A 24,767-nucleotide genomic window follows, 5' to 3' on the forward strand; every position below is an offset into this window, starting at 1 on the left:
TTGTTATGTCAATACAGTAGTAGTAGCAGTAGCATTAGCAGGAGTAGTAGTAGTAGTAGTATTTTATTCACAAAAAATAGTAATGCACAGCAAATGAGATTTATATGCTGGAATTCGTATCACAATATCACAAGTCGGTCACTTCCCAAGCGGCTAGAACTGTGTGATGTATTTTAGTTTATTATTATTATTATTATTATTATTATTATTATTATTATTATTATTATTATTATTATTATTATTATAGTTTTTATTGAGTATAAACATTTAAAAAGACGTTTAAAAATACAAAATATAAAATACAAACAAAGATGAAACAAAACAAACAATACATTTACAAATATGCATGTAAAACCTCGTAGGTACTTCTACGGTAAATTGTCTTAACGTTAAATTTTCATGTATATATAAATCTTATAAACTATTTCCTTTACAGTTTTTCTCTATAAATCTATTAATAAATATATCTATCTGTCATATCCAAACTTATAGAATCCTATAGTTATTTTTTAACTAAATATCAATATATACATTTATACATTTTTTTTCTTTCTATACTTCCTTGTCTGTTTGTTTGTTTGTTTGTTTGTTTGTTTGTTTGTTTGGTTGGTTGGTTGGTTGGTTGGTTGGTTGGTTGGTTGGTTGGTTGGTTGGTTACTTAGTTAGTTATCGGCTACCCAACTCCAGAGGACCTTTCCAACCACTGTAGTTATAAAATATATTGTATGTGGCTCTGAGTCTTCCAAATCTAATAAATAATAATGATAATAATAATATTCCAAACTTCAAAATATTCTAAGTCCTCTTTTTGGTTTAATTCTATTGTCAACTTATCTGATTCTGCACATTCCATTTTTAAAAAAAATGATTATGCTGTCGGATGGTATGTCAGCATGTTTCAAGGGGACTGCAGAAATGCAAGTTTACATAATTTCCAAACTAGAATTCAGAGCAAGAAATGCTTGTATCATATTGCAAAGATGGGATTCCTCTAATGTTCGATCTTGCCCATAGAGCAGGGAGAGAGATTGGCATAGAAATAATAATAATAATAATAATAATAATAATAATAATAATAATAATAATTCAAAAGTGGTTGAAAATGAGCAAGCAAAACTACTGTGGGACTTCTGACTTCCAACTGACTGAATTTTGGAACATAATACAAAAGCCTCATTTTTGTGGAGAAATGGTCAGTTGCAAAAGGCCACAGTACTTGTCAAAACGTGTACAAGATAACAGGTATGGTATAAACATAAAAGCAAAGTAGATACAGGTAAATTTGGACAATAGGACAGGGACGGTAGGCATGATGGTGTGCTTATGCACACCCATTACAGACCTCTTAGGAATGGGGTGAGGTCGACTATAGACAGTCTAAGGTTAAAGTTTTTGGAGAAGAAACCACAGAGTCAGGTAGTGCATTCCAGGCATTGATTCCTCTGTTGCTAAAGTCTTATTTTCTGCAGTTGAGTTTCCAGCGGTTTACATTGAGTTTGAATCTATTAGAAACATAGAAGACTGACGGCAGAAAAAGACCTCATGGTCCACCTAGTCTGCCCTTATACTAACTTCAGATTGTGTCCCCTTGTTCTTGTGTTCACTTTCCTATTAAAAACACTTCCCTCCTGAACCTTATTTAACTCTTTGACATATTTAAATGTTTCGATCATGTCCCCCCTTTTCCTTCTGTCCTCCAGACTATACAGATTGAGTTCATTAAGTCTTTCCTGATACGTTTTATGCTTAAGACCTTCCACCATTCTTGTAGCCCGTCTTTGGACCCGTTCAATTTTATCCATATATTTTTGTAGGTGAGGTCTCCAGAACTGGACACAGGATTCCAAATGTGATCTCACCAACGCTCTATACAGCGGGATCACAATCTCCCTCTTCCTGCTTGTTATACCTCTAGCTATGCAGCCAAGCATCATATTGTGTGCTCGTGTATTGTTGCAGTTGAAGCTGAAGTAAAGCACATTGTGGTAGATGATTTTAGGAACTACATTTAGATCAGATTGAAAGCGAGATAGCTCCTAAGTTATCTCAGCCCAAAATTTGAAGTCTGGTGGAATAAGGTATTGTGTTGCGAGTAGAGGAGTGGAGGACTCTTGTTGTGAAATATTTTTGGACTCCCTCAATTGTGTTAATGCCCGATATGCAGTGTGGGTTCCAGACAGATGAGCTGTATTTTGGCAAATGTTTTGTATGCTCTGATTAGCAGTACAATATTGCCAGAGAAGAAGCTACGCAAAATTGAATGAATGAATGAATGAATGAATGAATAAATAAATAAATAAATAAATTAGATTCAAGCTCTTAGTGCCTTTTTGGCAATGTTGTTACAATGGGCTCTGGCACTTAGGTCATTAGATAAGAGTACTCCAAGGTCCTTAACAGGGGGAGGGTTGTCTACAAGGTCATTACAGGCATTTGTGTGCATTTTATCTTGGCAGTGTAAAACAGGGTTCACCCGAACTAGTGTGATGTTTATACAAAACAGCACACAATGTGATAAAAAGACATTTGCACATATAGTTACATCCTCACGTTGTTGGAAGGGTTGTCGAGGGTGGGGTAGGTTGTGTGTAGCCAGGGTTATGTCTGCTAAAAAAAAAGTCTTGATCGCTTGATTTGATTGCAGAGTTTTTCTCCTTTAAAAAAAAAGAAAACATTTTATGGGGTGTTTTCTGATTGATAAAGCAGGAAAGAGATTACAGTCAATCCATGCTTCTAGACACAATTAGGCAACTTCAACTCCCAGAATACTGCAGGATTTCCGGTCGGCTAGGGAATTCTGGGAGTTGGAGTCCATGTGTCTTAAGATGGCCAAGTTTGAAAAACGTCACTCTTAAATATTTGTAACTGTGGTTTAATCAAAATGGTTTGATCTGCTTGTTGCTGTTGTGGTTAGCTCTGGCCCAGCTCCTGCCCCAAGGACTGTGGATGTGGGGGAGACATCCACATGCTGCAGGCCTGTTTTGCCCCCCCCCCGGTGGAATCTGATGATGAAGGCTCCTCTGACCAAGAAGACAGGAGTGACAGGGAGGAGGAGAGTGTAGCAGACAGCTCAGAAGCAGATCAATTATCTAGCTCCTCCTTGGATTTGGAACAAGAGTTAATGATACAGCCACGCATGCGAAGAGCGATGCATAGGCAGCAACAACTGAGAGATTATTATCAAAGAAAATGAGGCCACCTATGGTTGGGTGGGGCTGTGGTAATTAGTGAGGCTGCTATAAATAGCAGCCTGTGGGTTTGGCCATTGTGGAGGATTATCTGATTGTTGTGTTTCATGACTGCTTTGCTGACTTTGACCTTTGTGTGCTGATTTTTCCCCGCTTTGAAACTAAACCAGGGCAAAGTGTGTTTCACTTTGTGAAAGAAGAAGGACTGTGAATTGCCTCACAGCTGCAAGCTAAGTACAATGGTACCTCATCATACGAACTTAATTGGTTCCAGGAGGAGGTTGTAAGGTGAAAAGTTCGTAAGATGAAACAATGTTTCCCATAGGAATCAATGTAAAAGCAAATAATGCTGCAAATCCTTCAGGAAAATCCCAAACTTTAGAAGGGAGGCGAACAGAGGGCAGGGAGGAGCAGCTAAAGGGGGCGGGTGGAAGAAGCAAGGCTAGGCTAAAGGGTGAGTGGGAAGGAAGAAAGGCAAGTGGGGCGCCCCTCCCTTTTCTTTCTTAAAAAGACACCCTTTCAGTTCCTTTGCAAGCACCTTGTTCTCGGATAAATTTTCCTACTCCAAGCAGCCCCTCCCTCCTCCCTTTTCTTTCTTAAAAAGACACCCTTTCAATTCCTTTGCAAGCACCTTGTTCTCGGCAAAAGTTTCCTACTCCAAGCAGCCCCTCCCTTTTCTTTCTTCAAAAAAGGGGGGGGAAAGAAACCCCTTCATCCCAGCAGCAGCTGCTTGGGTTCGTAAGGTGAAAATAGTTCGGAAGAAGAGGCAAAAAAATCTTAAACACCGGGTTCGTATCTTGAAAAGTTCGTTAGAAGAGGCGTTCGTAAGATGAGGTACCACTGTATCTCAGAACTGATAAGGGACTTGTACAAATTACCTGTTTGTTTGGAGACGAGTGCTCTTTGCTATACCAAAAGAGGGCTTCGTTTATTTGCATTTTCAGTATAAAGAACATTGTTTTGAATTTTCAAACGTGTGTGTGTCTGAAATTTGTACCTGTGAATTTTTGGGAGGATTCTACCAGAGAGCCCGACAGAACAGTTGCCATGGTGGACGAACTTTTCCACTTCATTAGAACCAGGTTATAGCAGCTGCGTGACGAATGCTGCAAAATAAATAAGTAAATAAAGCAAGAAAACAGGTTGGGGGAGAAAAATAGGAAACCACAGGAAAAGCAGGAGAAAGCACCAGTGCTCAGCTACCCTGGCAATAGAATAGAATTTTAGAATAGAATTTTATTGGCCAAGTGTGATTGGACACACAAGGAATTTGTCTTTGGTGCATATGTTCTCAGCGTACATAAAAGAAAAAGATACATTTGTCAAGAATCATGAGGTACAACACTTAATGATTGTCATAGGGTAAAAATGAGCCATCAGGAAACAATCAATATTAATATAAATCGTAACAATACAAGTAAAAGTTTACAGTCCTGCAGTCATAAGTGGGAGGAGATGGGCGATAGGAACCATGAGAAGATTTATTATTATTATTATTATTATTATTATTATTATTATTATTAATTAGATTTGTATGGCAGTGGTGAGGGAATTATTTGTTTAGCAGAGTAATGGCATTATTCAGGAAAAAAACCTGTTCTTGTGTCTAGTTGTCTTGGTGGGCAGTGCTCTAAAGCAGAGGTCCCCAACCTTTTTTGCACCAGGGACCGGCTTTAAGCTAGACCAGTTTTCCATGGCCCGGTGGGGGGGGGGGCTTTGGTCATATGGGGGTGGGGTTATGGAGGGGTGGAGCCAGGGCCGCCATCAGGAATTTTGGGGCCCCATACAGCCTAAGTGTCTGGGGGGGCCCTCCCCGCCATTTTAAAACTACTTTATTTTGCGACATACCAATTATGTATGAAATTTACCTTCTTTGGGGAGGGGTGAAAGGGGAGAGTAAGAGAAGAAGGAGTGAAAGAAGGGAATGAGGGAGGAAAGAAGGGAGGAAGGAAAAGGAAAGCAAGAAATGGATGGAGGAAAGGAAGGAAAGAAAGAAAGAAAGAAAGAAAGGGGGAAGGGACAGGAACAGAGGAAGGAAGCAAGGAAACTTATGAAAGGGGAGAGTAAGAGAGGAAAGACTGAAGGAAGGGAGGGAGGGAAGAAGGTAGGAAGGAGAAAGAAAAGAAGAAATAGAGGAAGGGAAGGTAAAAGAGAGAAAGAAAAAGAGCAAGAAAGAAAGCAAGAAAGAAAGAAAGAGAATGAAAGAGAAATAAAAATAGAGAGGGGGAATGAAAGAAATGGAAGGAGGGAAGGAAGGAGAGAAAGCAAGAGAAAGAAAGAAAGCAAGAGAGAGAAAAAAGAATGAAAGAGCAAGAGAGCAAGAGAGCAAAAGAAAGAGAGAAAGAAAGAAAGAAAGAAAGGCAACTTCAAAGAAAGGCTCACTGAGCATCTCTCACTCTCTTTCTATCCCTCTTTCTTTCTCTCTCTTCCTTTCTATCTCTCCTCTTCCTTTATCTCCTCTCTCTCTCTCCCTCTCTCTTTCTCTCCCCCCTCTCTCCCCCCTCTTTCCCTCTCTCCCTCTCTTGCTATCTCTCCCCCTCTCCCTCTCTCTTTCTCTCTCTCCCTCTCTTGCTATCTCTTTCTCTCCCCCCTCTCTCCCTCTCTCTTTCTCTCTCTCCCTCTCTTGCTATCTCTCCCCCTCTCCCTCTCTCTTTCTCTCTCTCCCTCTCTTGCTATCTCTTTCTCTCCCCCTCTCTCCCTCTCTCTTTCTCTCTCTCCCTCTCTTGCTATCTCTTTCTCTCTCTTTCTCCCCCCTCTCTCCCTCTCTCCTTCTCCCTCTCCCTCTCTCTCTCTCCCCCCTCTCTCTCTTTCTCTCTCTCCCTCTCTTGCTATCTCTTTCTCTCTCTTTCTCCCCCCTCTCTCCCTCTCTCTTTCTCCCTCTCCCTCTCTTTCTCTCTCTCTCCCCCCTCTCTCCCTCTCTCTTTCTCTCTCTCCCTCTCTTGCTATCTCTTTCTCTCTCTTTCTCCCCCTCTCTCCCTCTCTCTTTCTCCTTCTCCCTCCACTCACCCATCCCGGGGGTCTTTTTCAGACTTGCCAATCCAAGTCACGCAGCCTTGCGGAGCTCCTGGTGGTCTCTCATCCCCGAATCAGCCAGGTAAACACGGCCCCCTCTTCCCTGGCCCGAAACCAGCGAAGGTTGGGGGAATTTCTGCGCAACCCCCGGCCACTTTCAGGGTTAAATTCCTCTCCCCGCCCTCTCCGCACCTCCGAAGGGAGCAGGGCAGCGTTGCTGGGCTGGCCAATTCTGGGCAGGGGGCGAATTCCTCCCGGGGGGGTGGAGGTGTGGATGTGTGCGTGCGCCCAGAAGGCGTCCGAACTTTGCCCGGCGGAGCTCTGCAAACACGAGGCAGGGAGGCCGTTGCCCGGCCAGCGGGCACCAAACAGGGCAGGGCTCCATGGGAGGGGAGGGGGCGCCCCGCGTGGGACCCCCCCGGCGGGCTCCGTCCGGTCGGGAAAAAGGAGGGCAGGGGTCTCTCGGCTGGGGCGGCGCTGGGGGCGCTCTGCACACGCTCAGGGGGCCCGAAGCTGCGTGTGAAAGGGAAGGGGAGGGGGCACCTCGCGGCTGGGGGCTGCCTGGCTTTGTGATTTTGGCTGGGGGGGGGAGTTAGGAAGGTCCTACTTCTCCCCCCCCCAGCCAAAAATTCAAAGCCTATCTGCTGGATACGGGCGATGAGTGGGACAGAGCGGCGCGGAAGCCTCTTGCAGCAGCTGCCACAGCCACCGGCTTCGGCGCCGCTCGTCCCGCTCATCGCCCATATCCAGCAGATAGGCTTTGAGTTTTTGGCTGGGGGGGGGAGAAGTAGGACCTTCCTAAGTCCCCCCCCAGCCAAAAACTCAAAGTCTATCTGCTGGATACGGGCGATGAGTGGGACAGAGCGGCGCGGAAGCCTCTTGCAGCAGCTGCCACAGCCACCAGCTTCGGCGCCGCTCGTCCCACTCATCGCCCGTATCCAGCAGATAGGCTTTGAGTTTTTGGCTGGGGGGGGGAGAAGTAGGACCTTCCTAAGTCCCCCCCCAGCCAAAAACTCAAAGCCAGGCAGCCCCCAGCCGCCAAAGGAGCCTCCTGATTCTCCCCGCCCTGCCCGACGCCCCACCCTGTCCTGCATAATGTCCTCTGCCGGGAGGGCAGCGGCGCCGCGGACCGGCTGGAAAACCCCAACGGCCCGGTCCCGGTCCGCGGACCGGCGGTTGGGGACCTCTGCTCTAAAGCGTCGTTTTGAGGGTAGGAGTTGAAACAATTTATGTCCAGGATGCGAAGGGTCGTGCAGTACACAGGTCCTCAATGAAAGGCAGGTTGATAGTACAGTAATTGTTTTTTTCTGAAACGCCCACAAGGGGGCATAAGAGGACTAGAAGTGAAGCCTTGGGGAAGTTGAGAAAGAGAGGAGCAGAGAAATTCTGCAGCACATTTTTGACTGGTGGGGTTCCCATCTAAAGATGATAGACTACAGGCCCCATCATCCACAGCCAGCACACCTCCACCCCCCCTAACTCATTGATTTCTTTGACTATGTCACAAAGGTGTTGGATGAAGGTGGTGCCGTGGATATTGTCTATCTGCACGTCAGCAAAGCCTTTGATACGGTTCCACATAAAGAGCTGGTAGATAAATTAGTGAAGATTGGACTTAATCCCTGGATAGTTCAGTGGATTTGCAGCTGGCTGAAGCGTAGACATCAGAGAGTTATTGTTAATGGCAAGTATTCTGAGCAGAGACAGGTTACAAGCGGTGTGCCACAAGGGTCTGTTCTGGGTCCTATTCTTTTTAATATGTTTGTGAGTGAAAAAGGGGAAGGTTTGGTAAGGAAGACTTGCCTATTTGCCGATGACTCTAAAGTGTGCAATAGGGTTGATATTCCTGGAGGCATCTGTAATATGGCAAATGATTTAGCTTTACTAGATAAGTGGTCAAAGCAATGGAAACTGCAGTTTACATTTGAAAACTACATGTTTCCAAATGTAAAATAATGCACTTGGGGAAAAGGAATCTTCAGTCTGAGTATTGTATTGGCAGTTATGTGTTAGCAAAACCTGGAAATAAGGAGGAACTTTCTAACGGTGAGAGCGATCAACCAGTGGAACAGAAGTTGCCTGTGGAGGTTGTGTGAAGTTGTGACTCTAACACTTGAGTCTTTCAAAGGGGGATTGGACTTTCAAAGGGGGATTGAAATAGTGTAGGGCAATGATGGCGAACCCATATTGCATGCGGAGCCATATCTGCTTGCACGCGAGCCGTTGCCCTAGCTCAGCTCCAACGTGCATGTGTGTGCCAGTCAGCTGATTTTTGGCTCACACAGAGGCTCTGGGAGGGCATTTTTGGCTTCCAGAGAACCTCTGGGGGAATGGGGGAGGGCGTTTTTACTCTTCTCCAGCTCCAGGGAAGCCTTTGGAGCCTGGGGAGGGCAAAATACGAGTCTACTGGGCCCACCAGAAGATGGGAAACAGGCCGTTTCCCGCCTCCAGAGGGCCTCCAGGGGATGGGGAAAGGTGTTTTTGCCCTCCCCAGGCATTGGATTATGGGTGTGGGCACTTGTGAATGTGCAATAGTGCGCACGCATGCTCTTTCGGCACTCGAGGGAAAAAAGGCTCGCCATCACTGGTGTAGGGACACAGGCTTGAGTGGAGGCAGGGTTGGACTAGATGACCTACAAGGTCCCTTCCAACTCTAATAATAATCTAACATAATATAATCAATCAATCAGAATGTTTCTGGAGAATGAAGACAAGCATTGGAGCAGCTGGCTGGTGTGAGGGGTGGGCCCATGGCCAGAGTGGGGGCCCCTTGCAAGACTGCTACAATTTGGCCCTGGTGTCGCTAAACAGTTTGTTGAGGGGAAGCGGGCTTCCTCCTCCGCCCCCCAAGTGCCACGTTAAAAGATGCAGCTGTTGTGTACTGTAAATGCACATGATGTGTGTGTGTATGTACAAGAGTGTGAGAGAGTGAATGAGGGTGTGCGTTTTGGGGAGGGAGTGTGCAAAAAGAAGCCGAAACTCGTCAGCGTCACTTGTAGTAGTCCAAGACCCCAAAAAGTTGGCTTCAGTTGGGAGGCCCCGGGCTTGACACACACCGTTGTGTTGCCAGGATTCGCCGATAAGGGAAAGGATTGAAAGGGGACATTGCTTATGGAGGGTGAGAAATTTGGACTTTGGCAAAGCAGCCCAAACGAGACACGGTCTGTCCAAGCGCACTTTTGTGACGGGGAGGGGAGTCTTCGGAGAGAGGCGGCATACAAATCTAAGTAATAAATAATAATAAGTAATAATAAAAGATTGTGGGATTGCCAAGTTTAAAGTGGAGGTCTTCAAACTTGGCAACTTTTAAGACTTGTGGACTTCATCTCCCAGAATTCCTCAGCCAAGTTTGCTGGCTGAGGAACTCTGGGAGTTGAAGTCCATAAGTCTTAAAAGTTGCCAAGTTTGAAGACCTCTGAGGTAAATGATACGCAAGGATCATGGCTGGCTGGAGAATTCTGGGAATTAAAGTCCACAAAGTTGCCAGATTTGAAGACCTCTGAGGTAAATGATATGCAAGGATCATGGCTGGCTGGAGAATTCTGGGAATTAAAGTCCACAAAGTTGCCAAGTTTGAAGACCTCTGAGGTAAATGATACGCAAGGATCATGGCTGGCTGGAGAATTCTGGGAATTAAAGTCCACAAAGTTGCCAAGTATGAAGACCTCTGAGGTAAATGATACACGAGGATCATGGCTGGCTGGAGAATTCTGGGAATTAAAGTCCATAAGTCTTAAAAGTTGCCAGGTTTGAAGACCTCTGAGGTAAATGATACACGAGGATCATGGCTGTCTGGAGAATTCTGGGAATTAAAGTCCACAAAGTTGCCAGGTTTGAAGACCTCTGAGGTAAATGATACACGAGAATCATGGCTGGCTGGAGAATTCTGGGAATTAAAGTCCATAAGTCTTAAAAGTTGCCAGGTTTGAAGACCTCTGAGGTAAATGATATGCAAGGATCATGGCTGGCTGGAGAATTCTGGGAATTAAAGTCCACAAAGTTGCCAAGTTTGAAGACCTCTGAGGTAAATGATACACGAGGATCATGGCTGGCTGAGGAATTCTGGGAGTTGAAGTCCACAAGTCTTAAAAGTTGCCAGATTTGAAGACCTCTGAGGTAAATGATGCACAAGGATCATGGCTGGCTGAGGAATTCTGGGAGTTGAAGTCCATAAGTCTTAAAAATTGCTATGTGGGGACCCCTGCTTTCAAGGGCTCTCCCCCATCAATGTCACACTCAATTGCACGCCCATGTGTGAGAGCAAAGAAGCCCATTGCTAGTCCGCCCTTTTGATGCAGGCTGGACACACAAAAGAGCCTTTTTTTAAAAAATTGCAAACGCTTGGGTTGATCAAAGCAGCTTCAGGGATTTGAAAGAACAAGGAAATCTGGCGGGCTGGGGGGGAAAAAAACCCTGCTTCTCATTTCCCGAAAATGGAAAAATTGAAAGAAAAGCACGTACGAATTCTCTCGCTTGAGGTCCAAATTCCTCCAGTGGAGGCCAGGTGATTTATCGTCCGTGCTTAACTCCTCTCCTTTATTCCCGCTCTTTGGGCAGTGTAAGGTAGACTGCTCTGAGACCTGGGGGCTCCATTTCCTACTTTGCATGAACCTCTTTCAACCTCTTTTTTTCCCACTTCTTCTACGTTGGCTAGTTCCTCCTTCCTTTTCTTTTTTAAGGGCCAATTAAATAGACATTTATTTTATTTATGATTAAACTTGCTTGAACTTTGCTTCGCCTCAGGAAATGACTCTTATCCAGTACAGGCAATCTTCAAAATTTCTGTTGCTCAGGGAAACATATAAATCCAAGGAAGGAAGGAAGGGAGGGAGGGAGGGAGGAAGGAAGGAAGGAAGGAAGGAAAGGGAAGGGAAGGAAGGAAGGAAAAGGAGGGGGAAGGAAGGAAGGGGAAGGAAGGAAGGAAGGGGAAGGAAGGAAGGAAAAGGAAGGAAGGGGAAGGAAGGAAGAGGAAGGAAGAAAGGAAGGAAGGAAGGGGAAGGAAGGAAGAGGAAGGAAGGAAGGAAGAGGAAGGAAGGAAGAGGAAGGAAGGAAGGGAAAGGAAGGGGAAGGAAGGAAGGAAAAGGAAGAGGAAGGAAGGAAGGAAGGGGAAGGAAGGAAGGAAGGGGAAGGAAGGAAGGGGAAGGAAGGAAGAGGAAGGAAGGAAAAGGAAGGGGAAGGAAGGAAGGGGAAGGAAGGAAGGGGAAGGAAGGAAGGAAGGGGAAGGAAGGAAGGAAGGGGAAGGAAGGAAGGGAAAGGAAGGAAAAGGAAGGGGAAGGAAGAAAGGAAGGAAGGAAAGAAAAGGAAGGGGAAGGAAGGAAGGAAGGGGAAGGAAGGAAGGAAAAGGAAGGGGAAGGAAGGAAGGAAGGGGAAGGAAGGAAGGGGAAGGAAGGAAGGGGAAGGAAAGAAGAAAGGAAGGAAGGAAGGGGAAGGAAGGAAGGGGAAGGAAGGAAGGAAAAGGAAGGGGAAGGAAGGAAGGAAGGAAGGGGAAGGAAAAGGAAGGGGAAGGAAGGAAGGGGAAGGAAGGAAGGAAGAGGAAGGAAGGAAGGGAAAGGAAGGAAGGAAGGAAAAGGAAGGGGAAGGAAGGAAGAAAGAAAGGAAGGAAGGAAGGAGAAGGAAGGGGAAGGAAGGAAAAGGAAGGAAGGAAGAGGAAGGAAGGGAAAGGAAGGAAGGAAGGAAAAGGAAGGGGAAGGAAAAGGAAGGGGAAGGAAGGAAGGGGAAGGAAGGGAAAGGAAGGGGAAGGAAGGGAAGGAAGGGGAAGGAAAGAAGGAAGGAAGGGGAAGGAAGGAAGGGGAAGGAAGGGAAAGGAAGGAAGGAAGGAAAAGGAAGGGGAAGGAAGGGAAGGAAAAGGAAGGGGAAGGAAGGAAGGAAGGGAAAGGAAGGGGAAGGAAGGAAGGGGAAGGGGAAGGAAGGAAGGGGAAGGGGAAGGAAGGAAGGGGAAGGAAGGAAGGAAAAGGAAGGGGAAGGAAGGAAGGAAAAGGAAGGGGAAGGAAGGAAGGGGAAGGAAGGAAAAGGAAGGGGAAGGAAGGAAAAGGAAGGGGAAGGAAGGAAAAGGAAGGGGAAGGAAAGAAGGAAGGAAGAAAGGAAGGAAGGGGAAGGAAGGGAAAAGAAGGAAGGAAGGGGAAGGAAGGAAAAGGAAGGGGAAGGAAGGAAAAGGAAGGGGAAGGAAGGAAAAGGAAGGGGAAGGAAGGAAAAGGAAGGGGAAGGAAGGAAAGGGAAGGAAAGAAGGAAGGAAGGCAGGAAAAGGAAGGGGAAGGAAGGAAGGGGAAGGAAGGAAGAGGAAGGAAGGAAGGAAAAGGAAGGAAGGAAGGGAAAGGAAGGAAGGAAGGGAAAGGAAGGAAGGAAGGAAGGAAGGAAAAGGAAGGGGAGGGAAGGAAGGAAGGAAGGGAAAGGAAGGGGAAGGAAGGAAGGGGAAGGAAGGAAAAGGAAGGGGAAGGAAGGAAGGAAAAGGAAGGGGAAGGAAGGAAGGAAAAGGAAGGGGAAGGAAGGAAGGAAGAGGAAGGAAGGAAGGAAGGGAAAGGAAGGAAGGAAAAGGAAGGGGAAGGAAGGAAAAGGAAGGAAAAGGAAGGGGAAGGAAGGAAAAGGAAGGGGAAGGAAGGAAAAGGAAGGGGAAGGAAGGGGAAGGAAGGAAGGAAGGAAGAGGAAGGAAGAAAGGAAGGGGAAGGAAGGAAGGAAGGGGAAGGAAGGGGAAGGAAGGAAAAGGAAGGGGAAGGAAAGAAGGAAGGAAGGAAGGAAAAGGAAGGGGAAGGAAGGGGAAGGAAAGAAGGAAAAGGAAGGGGAAGGAAGGAAGAGGAAGGAAGGAAAAGGAAGGGGAAGGAAGGAAGGAAAAGGAAGGGGAAGGAAGGGGAAGGAAAGAAGGAAGGAAGGAGAAAAAAGAGAAAGAATGAATGAGAGAAAGAAGGAAAGAAAAAGAGAATTTTGCCCCCATTTTACGACCTTCCTTTGCCACAACTCTGAAGTGAATCACTGCAGTTGTTAAGTTAGTAACACTATTGTTAAGCGAATCTGGCTTCCCCATTCTGACTTTGTTTGTCAGAAGGTCACAAAAGGGAATCACTGCGACCGTCATAACTGCGAGTCAGTTGCCAAGTGTCTGAATTTTGATCACATGACCATGATGGCTGCTGCAGCGGTCATAAGTGTGAAAAACAGTCAGAAGTCGCTTTTTTCAGTGCTGTTGTTAAGTTTGAACCAGTCACTAAACCAGTGTTTCTCAACCTTGGCTGTTGGAAGATGTGTGGACTTCAACTCCCAGAATTCCCCAGCCAGCAGAGCTGGCTGGGGAATTCTGGGAGTTGAAGTCCACACATCTTCCAACAGCCAAGGTTGAGAAACACTACACTAAACGAACTGTTGTAAATCGAGGATTACCTATACAGTGGAACCTCGACATACGAGCTGTTCTACTTACGAGCTGCTCGAGATAAGAGCTGGGAGGGGAGAGACATTTTTGTTCGTCTCCCGAGCTCACATCCGGGATACGAGCCGAGAGGAGCCGCGCCCCCCTGCTGCTTTCGGCGGCTTCCGAAGCGACGCTGGAAGGAAGGAAGGCAAGCCAGCGCCCGGCTCCTCTCGGCTCGATTCCGGCACTTGGTAAGCGGAGAGGCGGTCGCCTCCCCTGCCGCCCCACTCTGGGGGTCCTTGGCTTCTGCTTGGGGGTGGGGGGATCCGAACGGTGTCAGGGGGACTGTCGCCGGCAAAGCCTTTTGTTATTTTGAATGCTGTATTCCGAGGGGCCTAGCAGGGAGATCGGGAGCGCGCGCAACCGCCCGTGCGCCCCCGACATTGAATAGCCGCCGGCCCCGCCTCTGCTGCAACCTCCTTGCTGAGAGCCCGAGCCCGGGACGAAAGTGCTCTCGGCAAAGTTGAGGCGGGCAGGGCGTGCGCGCGTCACCGCTGAGAAGAATAGAGAGAGAACGAGAGTCAGTGAGAGCAACAGACAGCAAGATAGAGAGAAAGTGAGAAAGAGAGAGGGAGAGAAAGGGGGGGAGAGAAAGAGATAGCAAGAGAGAGAGAACAAGAGAGAGAAAGTGAGAAGAAGAGAGAGAAAGAGGGGGAGAGAGAGAGAAAGAGAGAGGGGGGAGAGAGAGAGGGAGAGGGAGAAAGAGAGGGAGAGGGGGGAGAGATAGCAAGAGAGGGAGAGAGAGAAAGAGAGAGGGAGAGGGGAGAGATAGCAAGAGAGGGAGAGAGAGAAAGAGAGAGGGAGAGGGGGGAGAGATAGCAAGAGAGGGAGAGAGAGAAAGAGAAAGGGAAAGGGGGAGAGAGGGGGAGAGAAAGAGAGAGGGAGAGAGAGAGAGGAGATAAAGGAAGAGGAGAGAGAGAAAGGAAGAGAAAGAAAGAAAGAGGGATAGAAAGAGAGAGAGTGAGAGATGCTCAGTGAGCCTTTCTTTGAAGTTGCCTTTCTTTCTTTCTTTCTTTCTCTTTCTTGCTTTCTTTCTTGCTCTTTTTCTTTCTCTCTTTTACCTTCCCTTCCTCTATTTCTTCTTTTCTTTCTCCTTCCTACCTTCTTCCCTCCCTCCCTCCCTTCAGTCCTTCCTCTCTTACTCTCCCCTTTCATAAGTTTCCTTCCTTCCTTCCTCTGTTCCTGTTCCTTCCCCCTTTCTTTCTTTCTTTCTTTCTTTCCTTCCTTCCTTCCTTTCCTCCCTCCATTTCTTGCTTTCCTTTTCCTTCCTCCCTTCTTTCCTCCCTCACTCCCTTCTTTCACTCCTTCCTCTCTTACTCTCCCCTTTCACACCTTTCCTTGCTTCCTTTGCACCCTTCCTCTGTTCCTGTCCCTTCCCTCTTTCCTTCCTTCCTTCCTTCCCACCCTCCGTCCATTCATTCACTACAGTAATGAATAAAAATAAAAGTTTGCCATGTTGATTGTTTTGGGTAAAAAGAGGAAGGGGAGGAAAGCTCTCAGCTTATCATCTTATTAATAAGTAAAGTTACATTTATTCTTGCAATGTCTATTTCCTGACTTGGCCTAGCAAGGTCAGAAGAAACATCAGCTTTAATGATTATTCATTCTGCACTCCATTTCTGAGACCATAGAATAAATAGGATTTCTACATCCACTTTATCTAATTCTAGTCCTATCAAAGGATGGTCAGAGGCTTCCCCCAGAAGGAGCAATAATAGGCTTGTGGGCCAAAGTGCTGACCAATAGTACAGATCTGGTTGACCTTCTAAGTGTTGGCATTAAAACTTTCTACTTGGCTGATTTAAATTTTTCTGCTTGCAGGCAAGTTGGCTTCCGGTTTCCTCGGTGGGAAAAAAGAGGTCTCGGTGGTGTCGGTGTTTAGAGCGAGCATGGCTCCAAAAAAGGTGTCCGGTACTGCAAAGGCCGCTGAGAAGAAGAAGAAGATGATGATATCCATAGAAGCGAAGCAGGAGATAATTAATTTGCACGAAAAAGGGACTCGTGTTATTGAACTTGCGAGGAAGTTCAAACGCAGTACGTCCACCATTTGTACAATCCTGAAGCAGAAGGACATCCTTAAAGGTGTTAAAGCAGCAAAAGGTGCGACAATAATTTCCCAACGTAGGACGTCTGTTCATGAAGAGATGGAGAGGTTATTGTTAATTTGGATAAAAGAAAAGGAGCTGGCCGGAGATACAATAACAGAGGTGGTCATCAGCGAGAAGGCTCGTGCGATATTCTCCGATCTAAAGAACAATGAACCATCCTCGTCGGGAGATCCAGATGAGTTCAAGGCAAGTCATGGGTGGTTTGACAGGTTCAGAAAAAGAAGTGGCATTCACTCAATGGTTAGGCATGGGGAGGCAGCGAGTGCAGTCATCAAGGCAGCGGAGGAGTTTGTTATGCGTTTTGCTAGCCTGGTTGAAAAAGAAGGCTATGTCTCTCAACAGATATTTAACTGTGATGAGACTGGGCTGTTTTGGAAGAAAATGCCCCGTAGGACTTTCACTACTGCCGAGGAAAAGAGCCTGCCAAGACATAAGCGCATGGAGGACCGTCTAACCCTTGCATTGTGTGCAAACGCGTCGGGTGACTGTAAAGTAAAGCCACTTCTCGTGTACCATTCAGAGAATCCTCGCGCGTTCAAGACGCACAAAATCCTAAAGGAAAGACTCCATGTCATGTGGCGCTCCAATGCAAGGGCATGTGTAACGAGGCAGTTCTTTGTGGACTGGGTAAATCTTGTTTTTGGTCCTACGGTGAAGACATATCTTTTGACTAATGAACTCCCCCTACAAGCCTTACTGCTGCTCAACAATGCTCCAGGCCACCCACCTGCTCTTCAAGAGGACATCCTTGAAGAATTCCAGTTTGTAAAGGTTTTCTTCCTCCCACCCAACACAGCTTCAATCCTGCAACCAATGGATCAGCAGGTCATAGCTAACTTCAAGAGGCTGTACACGAAGCATCTGTTCCGCCGATATTTCCACGTAACAGAGAACACCAACTTGACACTGCGTGAGTTTTGGAAGGATCATTTTAACATCGTTTCTTGCCTTAACATCATTGACCTAGCCTGGCAAGAAGTGTCAAGGCAAAACTTGAACTCGGCGTGGAAGAAGTTGTGGCCTGCTGCTGTTGCACCAAGGGACTCTGCTGAGCCCGAGGGTGAGACCGAGGACATCACCGAGACTGACACCCCGTTGGAGGAGATTGTGTCACTCGGTAAGTGTATGGGTCTGGAGGTAGACGAGGGTGACATCAATGAGCTTCTCGAAGAGCATGAAGAACTGCTCTCTACAGAGGACCTGAAGGCGCTCCATGAGATGCAACAGACGGAGATGACCCAAGAGATGAGCAGCAGTGAGGAAGAGGTACAGGAACCACAGGAAGCCATTCCTACCAGTGAAATAAAAGCGATGCTAGCGCAATGGGAGAACGTTGTTAGTTTCATCGAAAAATATCACCCAGAGAAAGTAGCCACGAGTCGTTTAGCAGCACTTTTCAATGACACCTCATTGACTCACTTTCGCAACATTTTGAAAAGCAGGCAAAAGCAGATGTAATTGGATAAATTTCTTACAAAAAGAGCTGCTCCAAGTGAAAGTGCAGCCAAAAAGGCAAAGACAGATGATTAGGCTACTGTGTACATATGTAAATTTAAAAGTTTAAGAAAGTTTACAAGTTAAGTGAAAGAAACTTCATTATTCATTTATATGTACATGTACATTTCTTCATTAAAAACATGTCTTTCTGCATAATTTAGACTAACTTTGTGAGTTTTTTGAGGGCTGGAACCAATTAAAATTATTTACATTAATTCCTATGGGGAAAAGTCGTTCGAGATAAGAGCTGCTCGACTTAAGAGCCCAGGTCCGGAACGAATTAAACTCGTATCTCGAGGTACAGTACTACTGTATGAGCGAACGGGTAGGTATAAAACTTGAAGGACTGATGCTAATTTAGGGTGATATTCACCCCAATTTGCTCCCCCTCAAAGAAGTCGTTGTTGTAACCCCAATGTTGGGTAAAAGGCATTATAGGTAGTCCTCGTCTTATAACGGTTCATTTACTGACCATTCAAAGTTTATTTATTTATTGGACTTATATGCTGCTCCTCTCCCTGGACTGAGGGCGGCTTCCAACATTTCAATAAAAAGAATACAATATATAAAACACATCTAAATCCAATTAACATAAATCATTAATTTGAAAATATTTTAAAAAGCTAAACATTCAAATATTCAAATACATACTACAGCATCCTACACATTCACTGGCTAGAGGCTGGGCTTTAGTGACCCCAAGCCTGGCGACATAAATATGTTTTCAAATTCTTACGAAAGGCAAAGAGGGTGGGGGCAGTGCGAATCTCGTGGGGAAGTTGATTCCAGAGGGCGGACCCCCCACAAAGAAGGCTCTTCCCTTAGGACCTGCCAAGTGACATTGTCTAGTTGACGGGACCCGGAGAAGGCCGACTCTGTGGGACCTAACCAGACGCTGGGATTCGTGAGAAGTTACAACGTCACTGAAAAAGATGACCGATGGCCGTTTTTCATCCTTGTGACCGTTAGTGCATCCACATCAGGGGTGGGCAATTAATTTTGCCATGGGGCCGCATGAGAAATTGGGATGGTTTTAGAGGGCCGGACTAATGCCCCCACCCTCCTTGCCTTTCGTAAACTCCTCAAAACCCACCTTTGTCATCAGGCATAGGGGAATTGAAATATCTTTCCCGGGCCTATGCAATTTATGTATGGTATGTTTGTACGTATGTCTGCTTAATAATGGGGTTTTTAAAATATTTTAAATTTCAAATTATTAGATTTGTTATGAACTGTTTTATTGTGTTGTGAGCCGCCCCGAGTCTACGGAGAGGGGCGGCATACAAATCTAATGAATGAATGAATGAATGAATGAATGAATGAATGAATGAATGAATAAATGAATAAATAAATAAATAAATAATATAATTAACTCAGTTCTACCCAATACTGTAAAGACCCAGACCCTGACCTGACCTAAACACTCAGACCCACTCTACAGACCCCTAATTGTTTGCTTTATGGCAATACGGTGCTCCACAGTCACTGTGCTGGAGTGTTTGCGTGGTTTCTGTGCTCGGCCACTATCGGTAGGAGGTCGGGGTCTGCTCCAGTGGGAGGATGAAAGTGCTCACCGCCTCTGCCGGGATTCCTCCGGTTCCTGCTTTCTTCATGATTCATCAGGAAAGCAGGAACCAGAGGAGTCCCGGCAGATGTGGTGAGCTCTTTCATCTTCCCACTGGAGCGGAACCCAACCTCCGCGGACCGGTCACAGATAGCAGGCGGGCCGGTCACAGACCGGAGGCGGCCCGTGGGCCGCCCCTTGCCCAAGTCTGATCCACATGGTGACATGATTTACACTTGGATGCTTGACAACTTACTCACATTTATGACGGTTGCGGCGTCCTGGGGTCATGGAATTCCTGTGCCAGTAAAGTCAGTGGGGAAGCCGGATTCGCTTAATGACCGAGTTACTAACTTAACAATTTCTCACTTACTAGATGAAATATACCCTATAGAGATATTTGATAGATAAGTTTATTTTTTTTGAATTAGTATAAATTATAATCATATAATCGATGGAAAATATTGAAATGTTGAAATTTCTATGATAGCATATACTGTATTATATAGAGATATATCATTGACACATCTACTTTTCTGTATTGATCTAAACCATAATTAGTTTTTCTTTTCTGTATTAAGAAGACTTCTGTTGTGGTTAGCTCTGGCCCAGTCCTGTCCCATGGACTGTGGATGTGGGGGAGACATCCACATGCCGCAGGCCTGTTTTGCTCCCGGTGGAATCTGCTGATGAAGGCTCCTCTGACCAAGAAGACATGACAGAGAGGAGGAGAGTGGGGCAGACAGCTCAGAAGGAGATCAATTATCTAGCTCCTCCTTGGATTCGGAACAAGAGTTAATGATACAGCCAGGCATGCGGAGAACGATGCATAGGCAACAACAACTGGGAGATTATTATCAAAGAAAATGAGGCCACCTGTGGTTGGGTGGGGCTGTGGTGATTAGTGAGGTTGCTATAAATAGCAGCCTATGGGTTTGGCCATTGTGGAGGATTATCTGATCATTGTGTTTCGTGCCTGCATTGCTGACTTCGACCTTTGTGTGCTGATTTTTCCCCGCGTTGAAACTAAACCAGAGCAAAATGTGTTTCACTTTGTGAAAGAAGAAGGACTGTGAATTGCCTCACAGCTGCAAGCTAAGTATCACAGAACTGATAAGGGACTTTTACACATTACCAGTTTGTTTGGAGACGAGTGCTCTTTACTATACCAAAAGAGGGCTTAGTTTATTTGAATTTTCGGTATAAAGAACATTGTTTTGAATTTTCAAACGTGTGTGTGTGTCTGAAATTTGTATCTGTGAATTTTCAGGAGGATTCTACCAGAGAGCCTGACAGAACAACTTCTATGCTGAATGGAGCAATTGTAGCTCCTTTCTATGTTAAATGTTGTACGTCTTGTTATGTCTTTATTTTAAATATCAATAAAAATATATTTTTTAAAAAATTCTTACTGAACGACGTAAATTTTGGTCATAAGTGGAGGACTAACTGACTGTCTTTATTTCCCCTGACAAGGTAACCTGTCTCCCCTTTCCTGCCATAAGATGGACGTGCAAAGTTTGGTGCACCGTTTTTATGCCCTGCAGACCCAGCGGGTGGAAACTTATCACTTCTTTGAGCAGTAAGTATTTGGTTTTTTTCCGTCAAAAACCTTTGCCACTTGTTGCATTCGTTTCAAATACAGGTAGTCCTCCACCTAAGATCACAGTTGAGCCCCAAATTTATGTTGCTAAGTGGGTCCGTTGGTAAGTGAGTTTTGCCCCATTTTATGACCTTTTCTGCCGCAGTCGTTAAGTGAATCACCACAGTTGTTGTAATCTCTGGGGGGAGTTGGTTCCAGAGGGCCGGTGCCACCACAGAGAAGGCTCTTCCCCTGGGTCCCACCAGACGACATTGTTTAGTCGACGGGACCCGGAGAAGGCCAACTCTGGGACCTAATCGACCGCTGGTATTCGTGCGGCAGAAGGTGGTCCCGGAGATATTCTCTGAAGACTCCCAAGGGCGAAACGGCCTTACCCAAGGCTGAAAATCAGCTGGGCAGCGTACGCATGCGCGCTGGAGCTGACATAGGGCAATGTCTTGGGGGCCCTTCAATATGGCCCCATGTGGCACATTTGCTATAGGTTCGCCATCACAGGTATAGGATCTAAAAGACCTCCGCGGTCCCTCCCAACCCTGTGATTCCATTTTTGGAACAAGAAAGAGAATTTTCTTTTTACTTTAGAAATGTTTATTAGAAAAGAGGTAATTTTATATACAAATATAAATTACACACAAAAATATACACACAGCTTTAAGACCAAGAGGGATGGCTTCACTCTCTCTTTCCTTAAATGTTTTAGCGTATACATTTCTATAATAGTAGTAGTAGTAGTAGTAGTAGTAGTAGTAGTAGTAGTAATAATAATAATAATAATAATAATAATAATTATTATTATTATTATTATTTATTGGATTTGTATGCCGCCCCTCTCCGTAGACTCGGGGCGGCTAACAACAATGATAAAAACAGCATGTGACAATCCAATAATAAAACAACTAAAAACCCTTATTATAAATACCAAACATACACACAGACATACCATGCATAACTTGTAATGGCCTAGGGGGAAGGAATATCTCAACTCCCCCATGCCTGGCAGTATAAATGAGTCTTGAGTAGTTTACGAAAGACAGGGAGGGTGGGGGCAATTCTAATCTCTGGGGGGAGTTGATTCCAGAGGGCCAGGGCCGCCACAGAGAAGGTTCTTCCCCTGGGGCCCGCCAAACGACATTGTTTAGTCGACGGCACCCGGAGAAGGCCAACTCTGTGGGACCTTATCGGTCGCTGAGATTCGTGCGGTAGCAGGCAGTTCCGGAGGTAGTCTGGTCCAAAGCCATGTAGGGCTTTAAAGGTCATGACCAACACTTTGAATTGTGACCGGAAACTGATCGGCAGCCAATGCAAGCCACGGAGTGTTGAAGAAACATGGGCGAATCTTGGAAGCCCCACGATGGCTCTCGCAGCTGCATTCTGCACGACCTGAAGTTTCTGAACACTTTTCAAAGGTAGCCCCATGTAGAGAGCGTTGCAGTAATCGAACCTCCAGGTGATGAGGGCAGGAGTGACTGTGAGCAGTGAGTCCCTGTCCAAGTAGGGCCGCAACTGGTGCACCAGGCGAACCTGGTAATAATAATTTATTAGACTTGTATGCCACCCCTCTCTGAAGACTCGGGGCGGCTCACAACAGCAATTGTTTGCAGATTATCATATCGGTATCATATATGCTTCTACAGTCTAACTCTATTTCTTGTAATAGTAGTAATAATAAGTTAAAAAGAGAATTTTTAAAGCCTGAGTGTCCTTTTGCAAAACGCGGGTCCCTACCATAGAAACATAGAAGACTGACGGCAGAAAAAGACCTCATGGCCCATCTAGTCTGCCCTTACACTATTTCCTGCATTTTATCTTACAATGGATATATGTTTATCCCAGGCATGTTTAAATTCAGTTATTGTGGATTTACCAACCACGTCTGCTGGAAGTTTGTTCCAAGGATCTATTTCATACAATTTCTTCGTATGCATAAAATAGGCCTGGGAAGCTGATGAGCCGTTTCAGTCTCTTCCTCTCCCCCCCCCCATCCATCCCTTTTATTTGCACACCATTTGATTCAAGGGGGGCCCTGCAGGAGGCCTCCTCTCGACCTCTCCCCCCTTTTCACTCTGCCCCCCCCAACCCCTGGCTCCCGGTGCCTGATGGAAACCAGATGAGCAAAGGGGCAGCACCCACCCAACACCTGCGATCTATTTGCAGAAGGAAGAACTCCTTGCGGGCTGCTTGTGGGGAGCCTGGTGTGCAGATAATTTACTCCCGCGGATGGGGAATCCAATCCTCGACACGGCAAAGCCCCCACAAGCAGGCTTTCGGAGGGGGGGGGCAGTGATCCCGCTATACAGAGCGCTGGTGAGACCACATTTGGAATAGTGTGTTCAGTTCGGGAGACCTCACCTACAAAAAGAGATGGATAAAATTGAACGGGTCCAAAGACGGGCTACAAGAATGGTGGAAGGTCTTAAGCATAAAACGTATCAGGAAAGACTTAGAACACAAGAACCTAAGAGGAGCCATGCTGAATCAGGCCAAAGGCCATCGAGTCCAGCATTCTGTGTCATACAGTAGCCCACCAATTGTCCATGGGGATCTTGAGCAGAAAGAGAAGGCAAAACCCTTCCTTTCTCCTGAGCCCCAACAAATGGGACCCAAGGGAACCCTGCCTGCCTCAACCAATATAGAGGTGGCAAATGGACATCCGTTTCAATAACCACCGATACACTCGGCATCCATGAATCTGTCTAATCCTGCCTTGAAGCTATCAAGGCTCACAGCTGTCACGACCTCTTCTGGAAGTGAATTCCATAGACCAATGATTTGCCCTCACTTTCTTACCTATGAGCTTTAGGGAGGCCCCCCTCGTCCTAGTATTGTGTGATAAAGAATTTTTCTCTACCCACCTTTTCTATCCCATGCATGATTTTATACACTTTGATCAAGTCACCCCTTAAACGCCGTCTTTCAAGGATGAAGAGACCAAGGCATTGCAACCTTGGTTTCATAAGGGAGGGGCTCCATTTGCCCTTTTTTTGCACCTTTTCCAGTTCAATTACTGTATATCCCTCTTGACTTCATGAACTCAATCTGTCTAGTCTGGAGGACAGAAGGGAAAGGGGGGGACATGATCGAAACATTTAAATATGTTAAAGGGTTAAATAAGGTCCAGGAGGGAAGTGTTTTTAATAGAAAAGTGAACCCAAGAACAAGGGGACACAATCTGAGGTTAGTTGGGAGAAAGATCAGAAGCAGTGTGAGAAAATATTTTTTGACTGAAAGAGTAGTAGGTGCTTGGAACAAACTTCCAGCAGACGTGGTTGGTAAATCCACAGTAATTGAATTTAAACATGCCTGGGATAAACATATATCCATCCTAAGATAAAATATAAGGGCAGACTAGATGGACCAGGAGGTCTTTTCCTGCCGTCAATCTTCTATGTTTCTATAACCCTCTTTAGGGAAAGGCGTCTCTCTCCAGGAGGGCAGCCATTGACAAATCAATTAAGCCTTCTCCGAAAACCCAGCAGGGGAGAAAAAACAACCCTTATGCCCAGGTTAACACAAGGGAAGGGAGGGTCTGTGTTCGAATGAAGCATCCAGCATCTTTAATGGGAAGCCCAGCCTTTCAATCCGTGTATTTTATAGGGCAGTGATGGCGAACCTATGGCACGGGTGCCACAGGTGGCACATGGAGTCATATCTGCTGATACGCGAGCCATTGCCCTAGCTCAGTTCCAATGTGCATGTGTGTGCTGGCAAGCTGATTTTTGGCTCAGATATAGACTCTGGGAGGGCATTTTTGGCTTCCAGAGAGCCTCCAGGGGGATGGGAAGGGCGTTTTTATCCTCCCCCGGCTCCAGGGAAGCCTTTGGAGTGTGAGGATGGCAAAACATGAGCCTATTGGGCCCACCAGAAGTTGGGAAACAGGCCATTTCCGGCCTCCAAAGGGCCTCCAGGAGGCTAGATAATTTGTTTTCACTCTTGCCAGGCATTGAATTATGGGTGTGGGCACTCACACATGTGCAATAGCACACGCTCACGGTCTTTCAGCACCTGAAGGAAAAAAGGTTCGCCATCACAGTTATAGGGAGTTGTTGTTATTATTATTATTTATTAGATTTGTATGCCGCCCCTCCCCGAGGACCCTTTCCCAAGACCCAAGCAACATGAGAAAATATAAGCAACGCTAGAAAATATTGTTTGACTGAAAGAGTAGTAGATGCTTGGAACAAATTTCCAACAGACGTGGTTGGTAAATAATGTGCCAATCTTCAAATAATGTGCCAGTTTTTTCTTATCATTCCTATCATACTTTTCCTCCCACTTAGGACTCTATGACTGTAACTTGTTGCTTGTATCCTAAGATTTTTATTAATATTGATTGTTTCTTCATTGCTTATTTGACCCCATCACAATCCTTAAGTGTTTACCTCATGGTTCTTAACAA

At 45.8% G+C, this 24,767-nt stretch overlaps 2 protein-coding genes across 2 annotated transcripts in view; both read left to right on the forward strand.

Annotated features, from left to right (window-relative positions):
- Positions 1-24,767, forward strand: part of REX1BD (required for excision 1-B domain containing) — a 38,698-nt gene that overhangs the window by 677 nt on the left and 13,254 nt on the right. The window contains exon 2 of the mRNA XM_070732382.1: positions 20,245-20,350. Coding sequence (XP_070588483.1) covers positions 20,274-20,350 — 77 coding nt within the window. The 5' untranslated portion in view covers positions 20,245-20,273. The remainder of the gene's footprint in view (positions 1-20,244; positions 20,351-24,767) is intronic.
- Positions 15,489-17,165, forward strand: LOC139158740 (tigger transposable element-derived protein 1-like). Its single transcript, XM_070736107.1, has one exon. It carries the CDS (start codon positions 15,489-15,491, stop codon positions 17,163-17,165), a length of 1,677 nt encoding a protein of 558 aa, XP_070592208.1.

Source organism: Erythrolamprus reginae, chromosome 1 (assembly GCF_031021105.1).
Source record: "Erythrolamprus reginae isolate rEryReg1 chromosome 1, rEryReg1.hap1, whole genome shotgun sequence".
Lineage (NCBI taxonomy): Eukaryota > Metazoa > Chordata > Lepidosauria > Squamata > Dipsadidae > Erythrolamprus > Erythrolamprus reginae.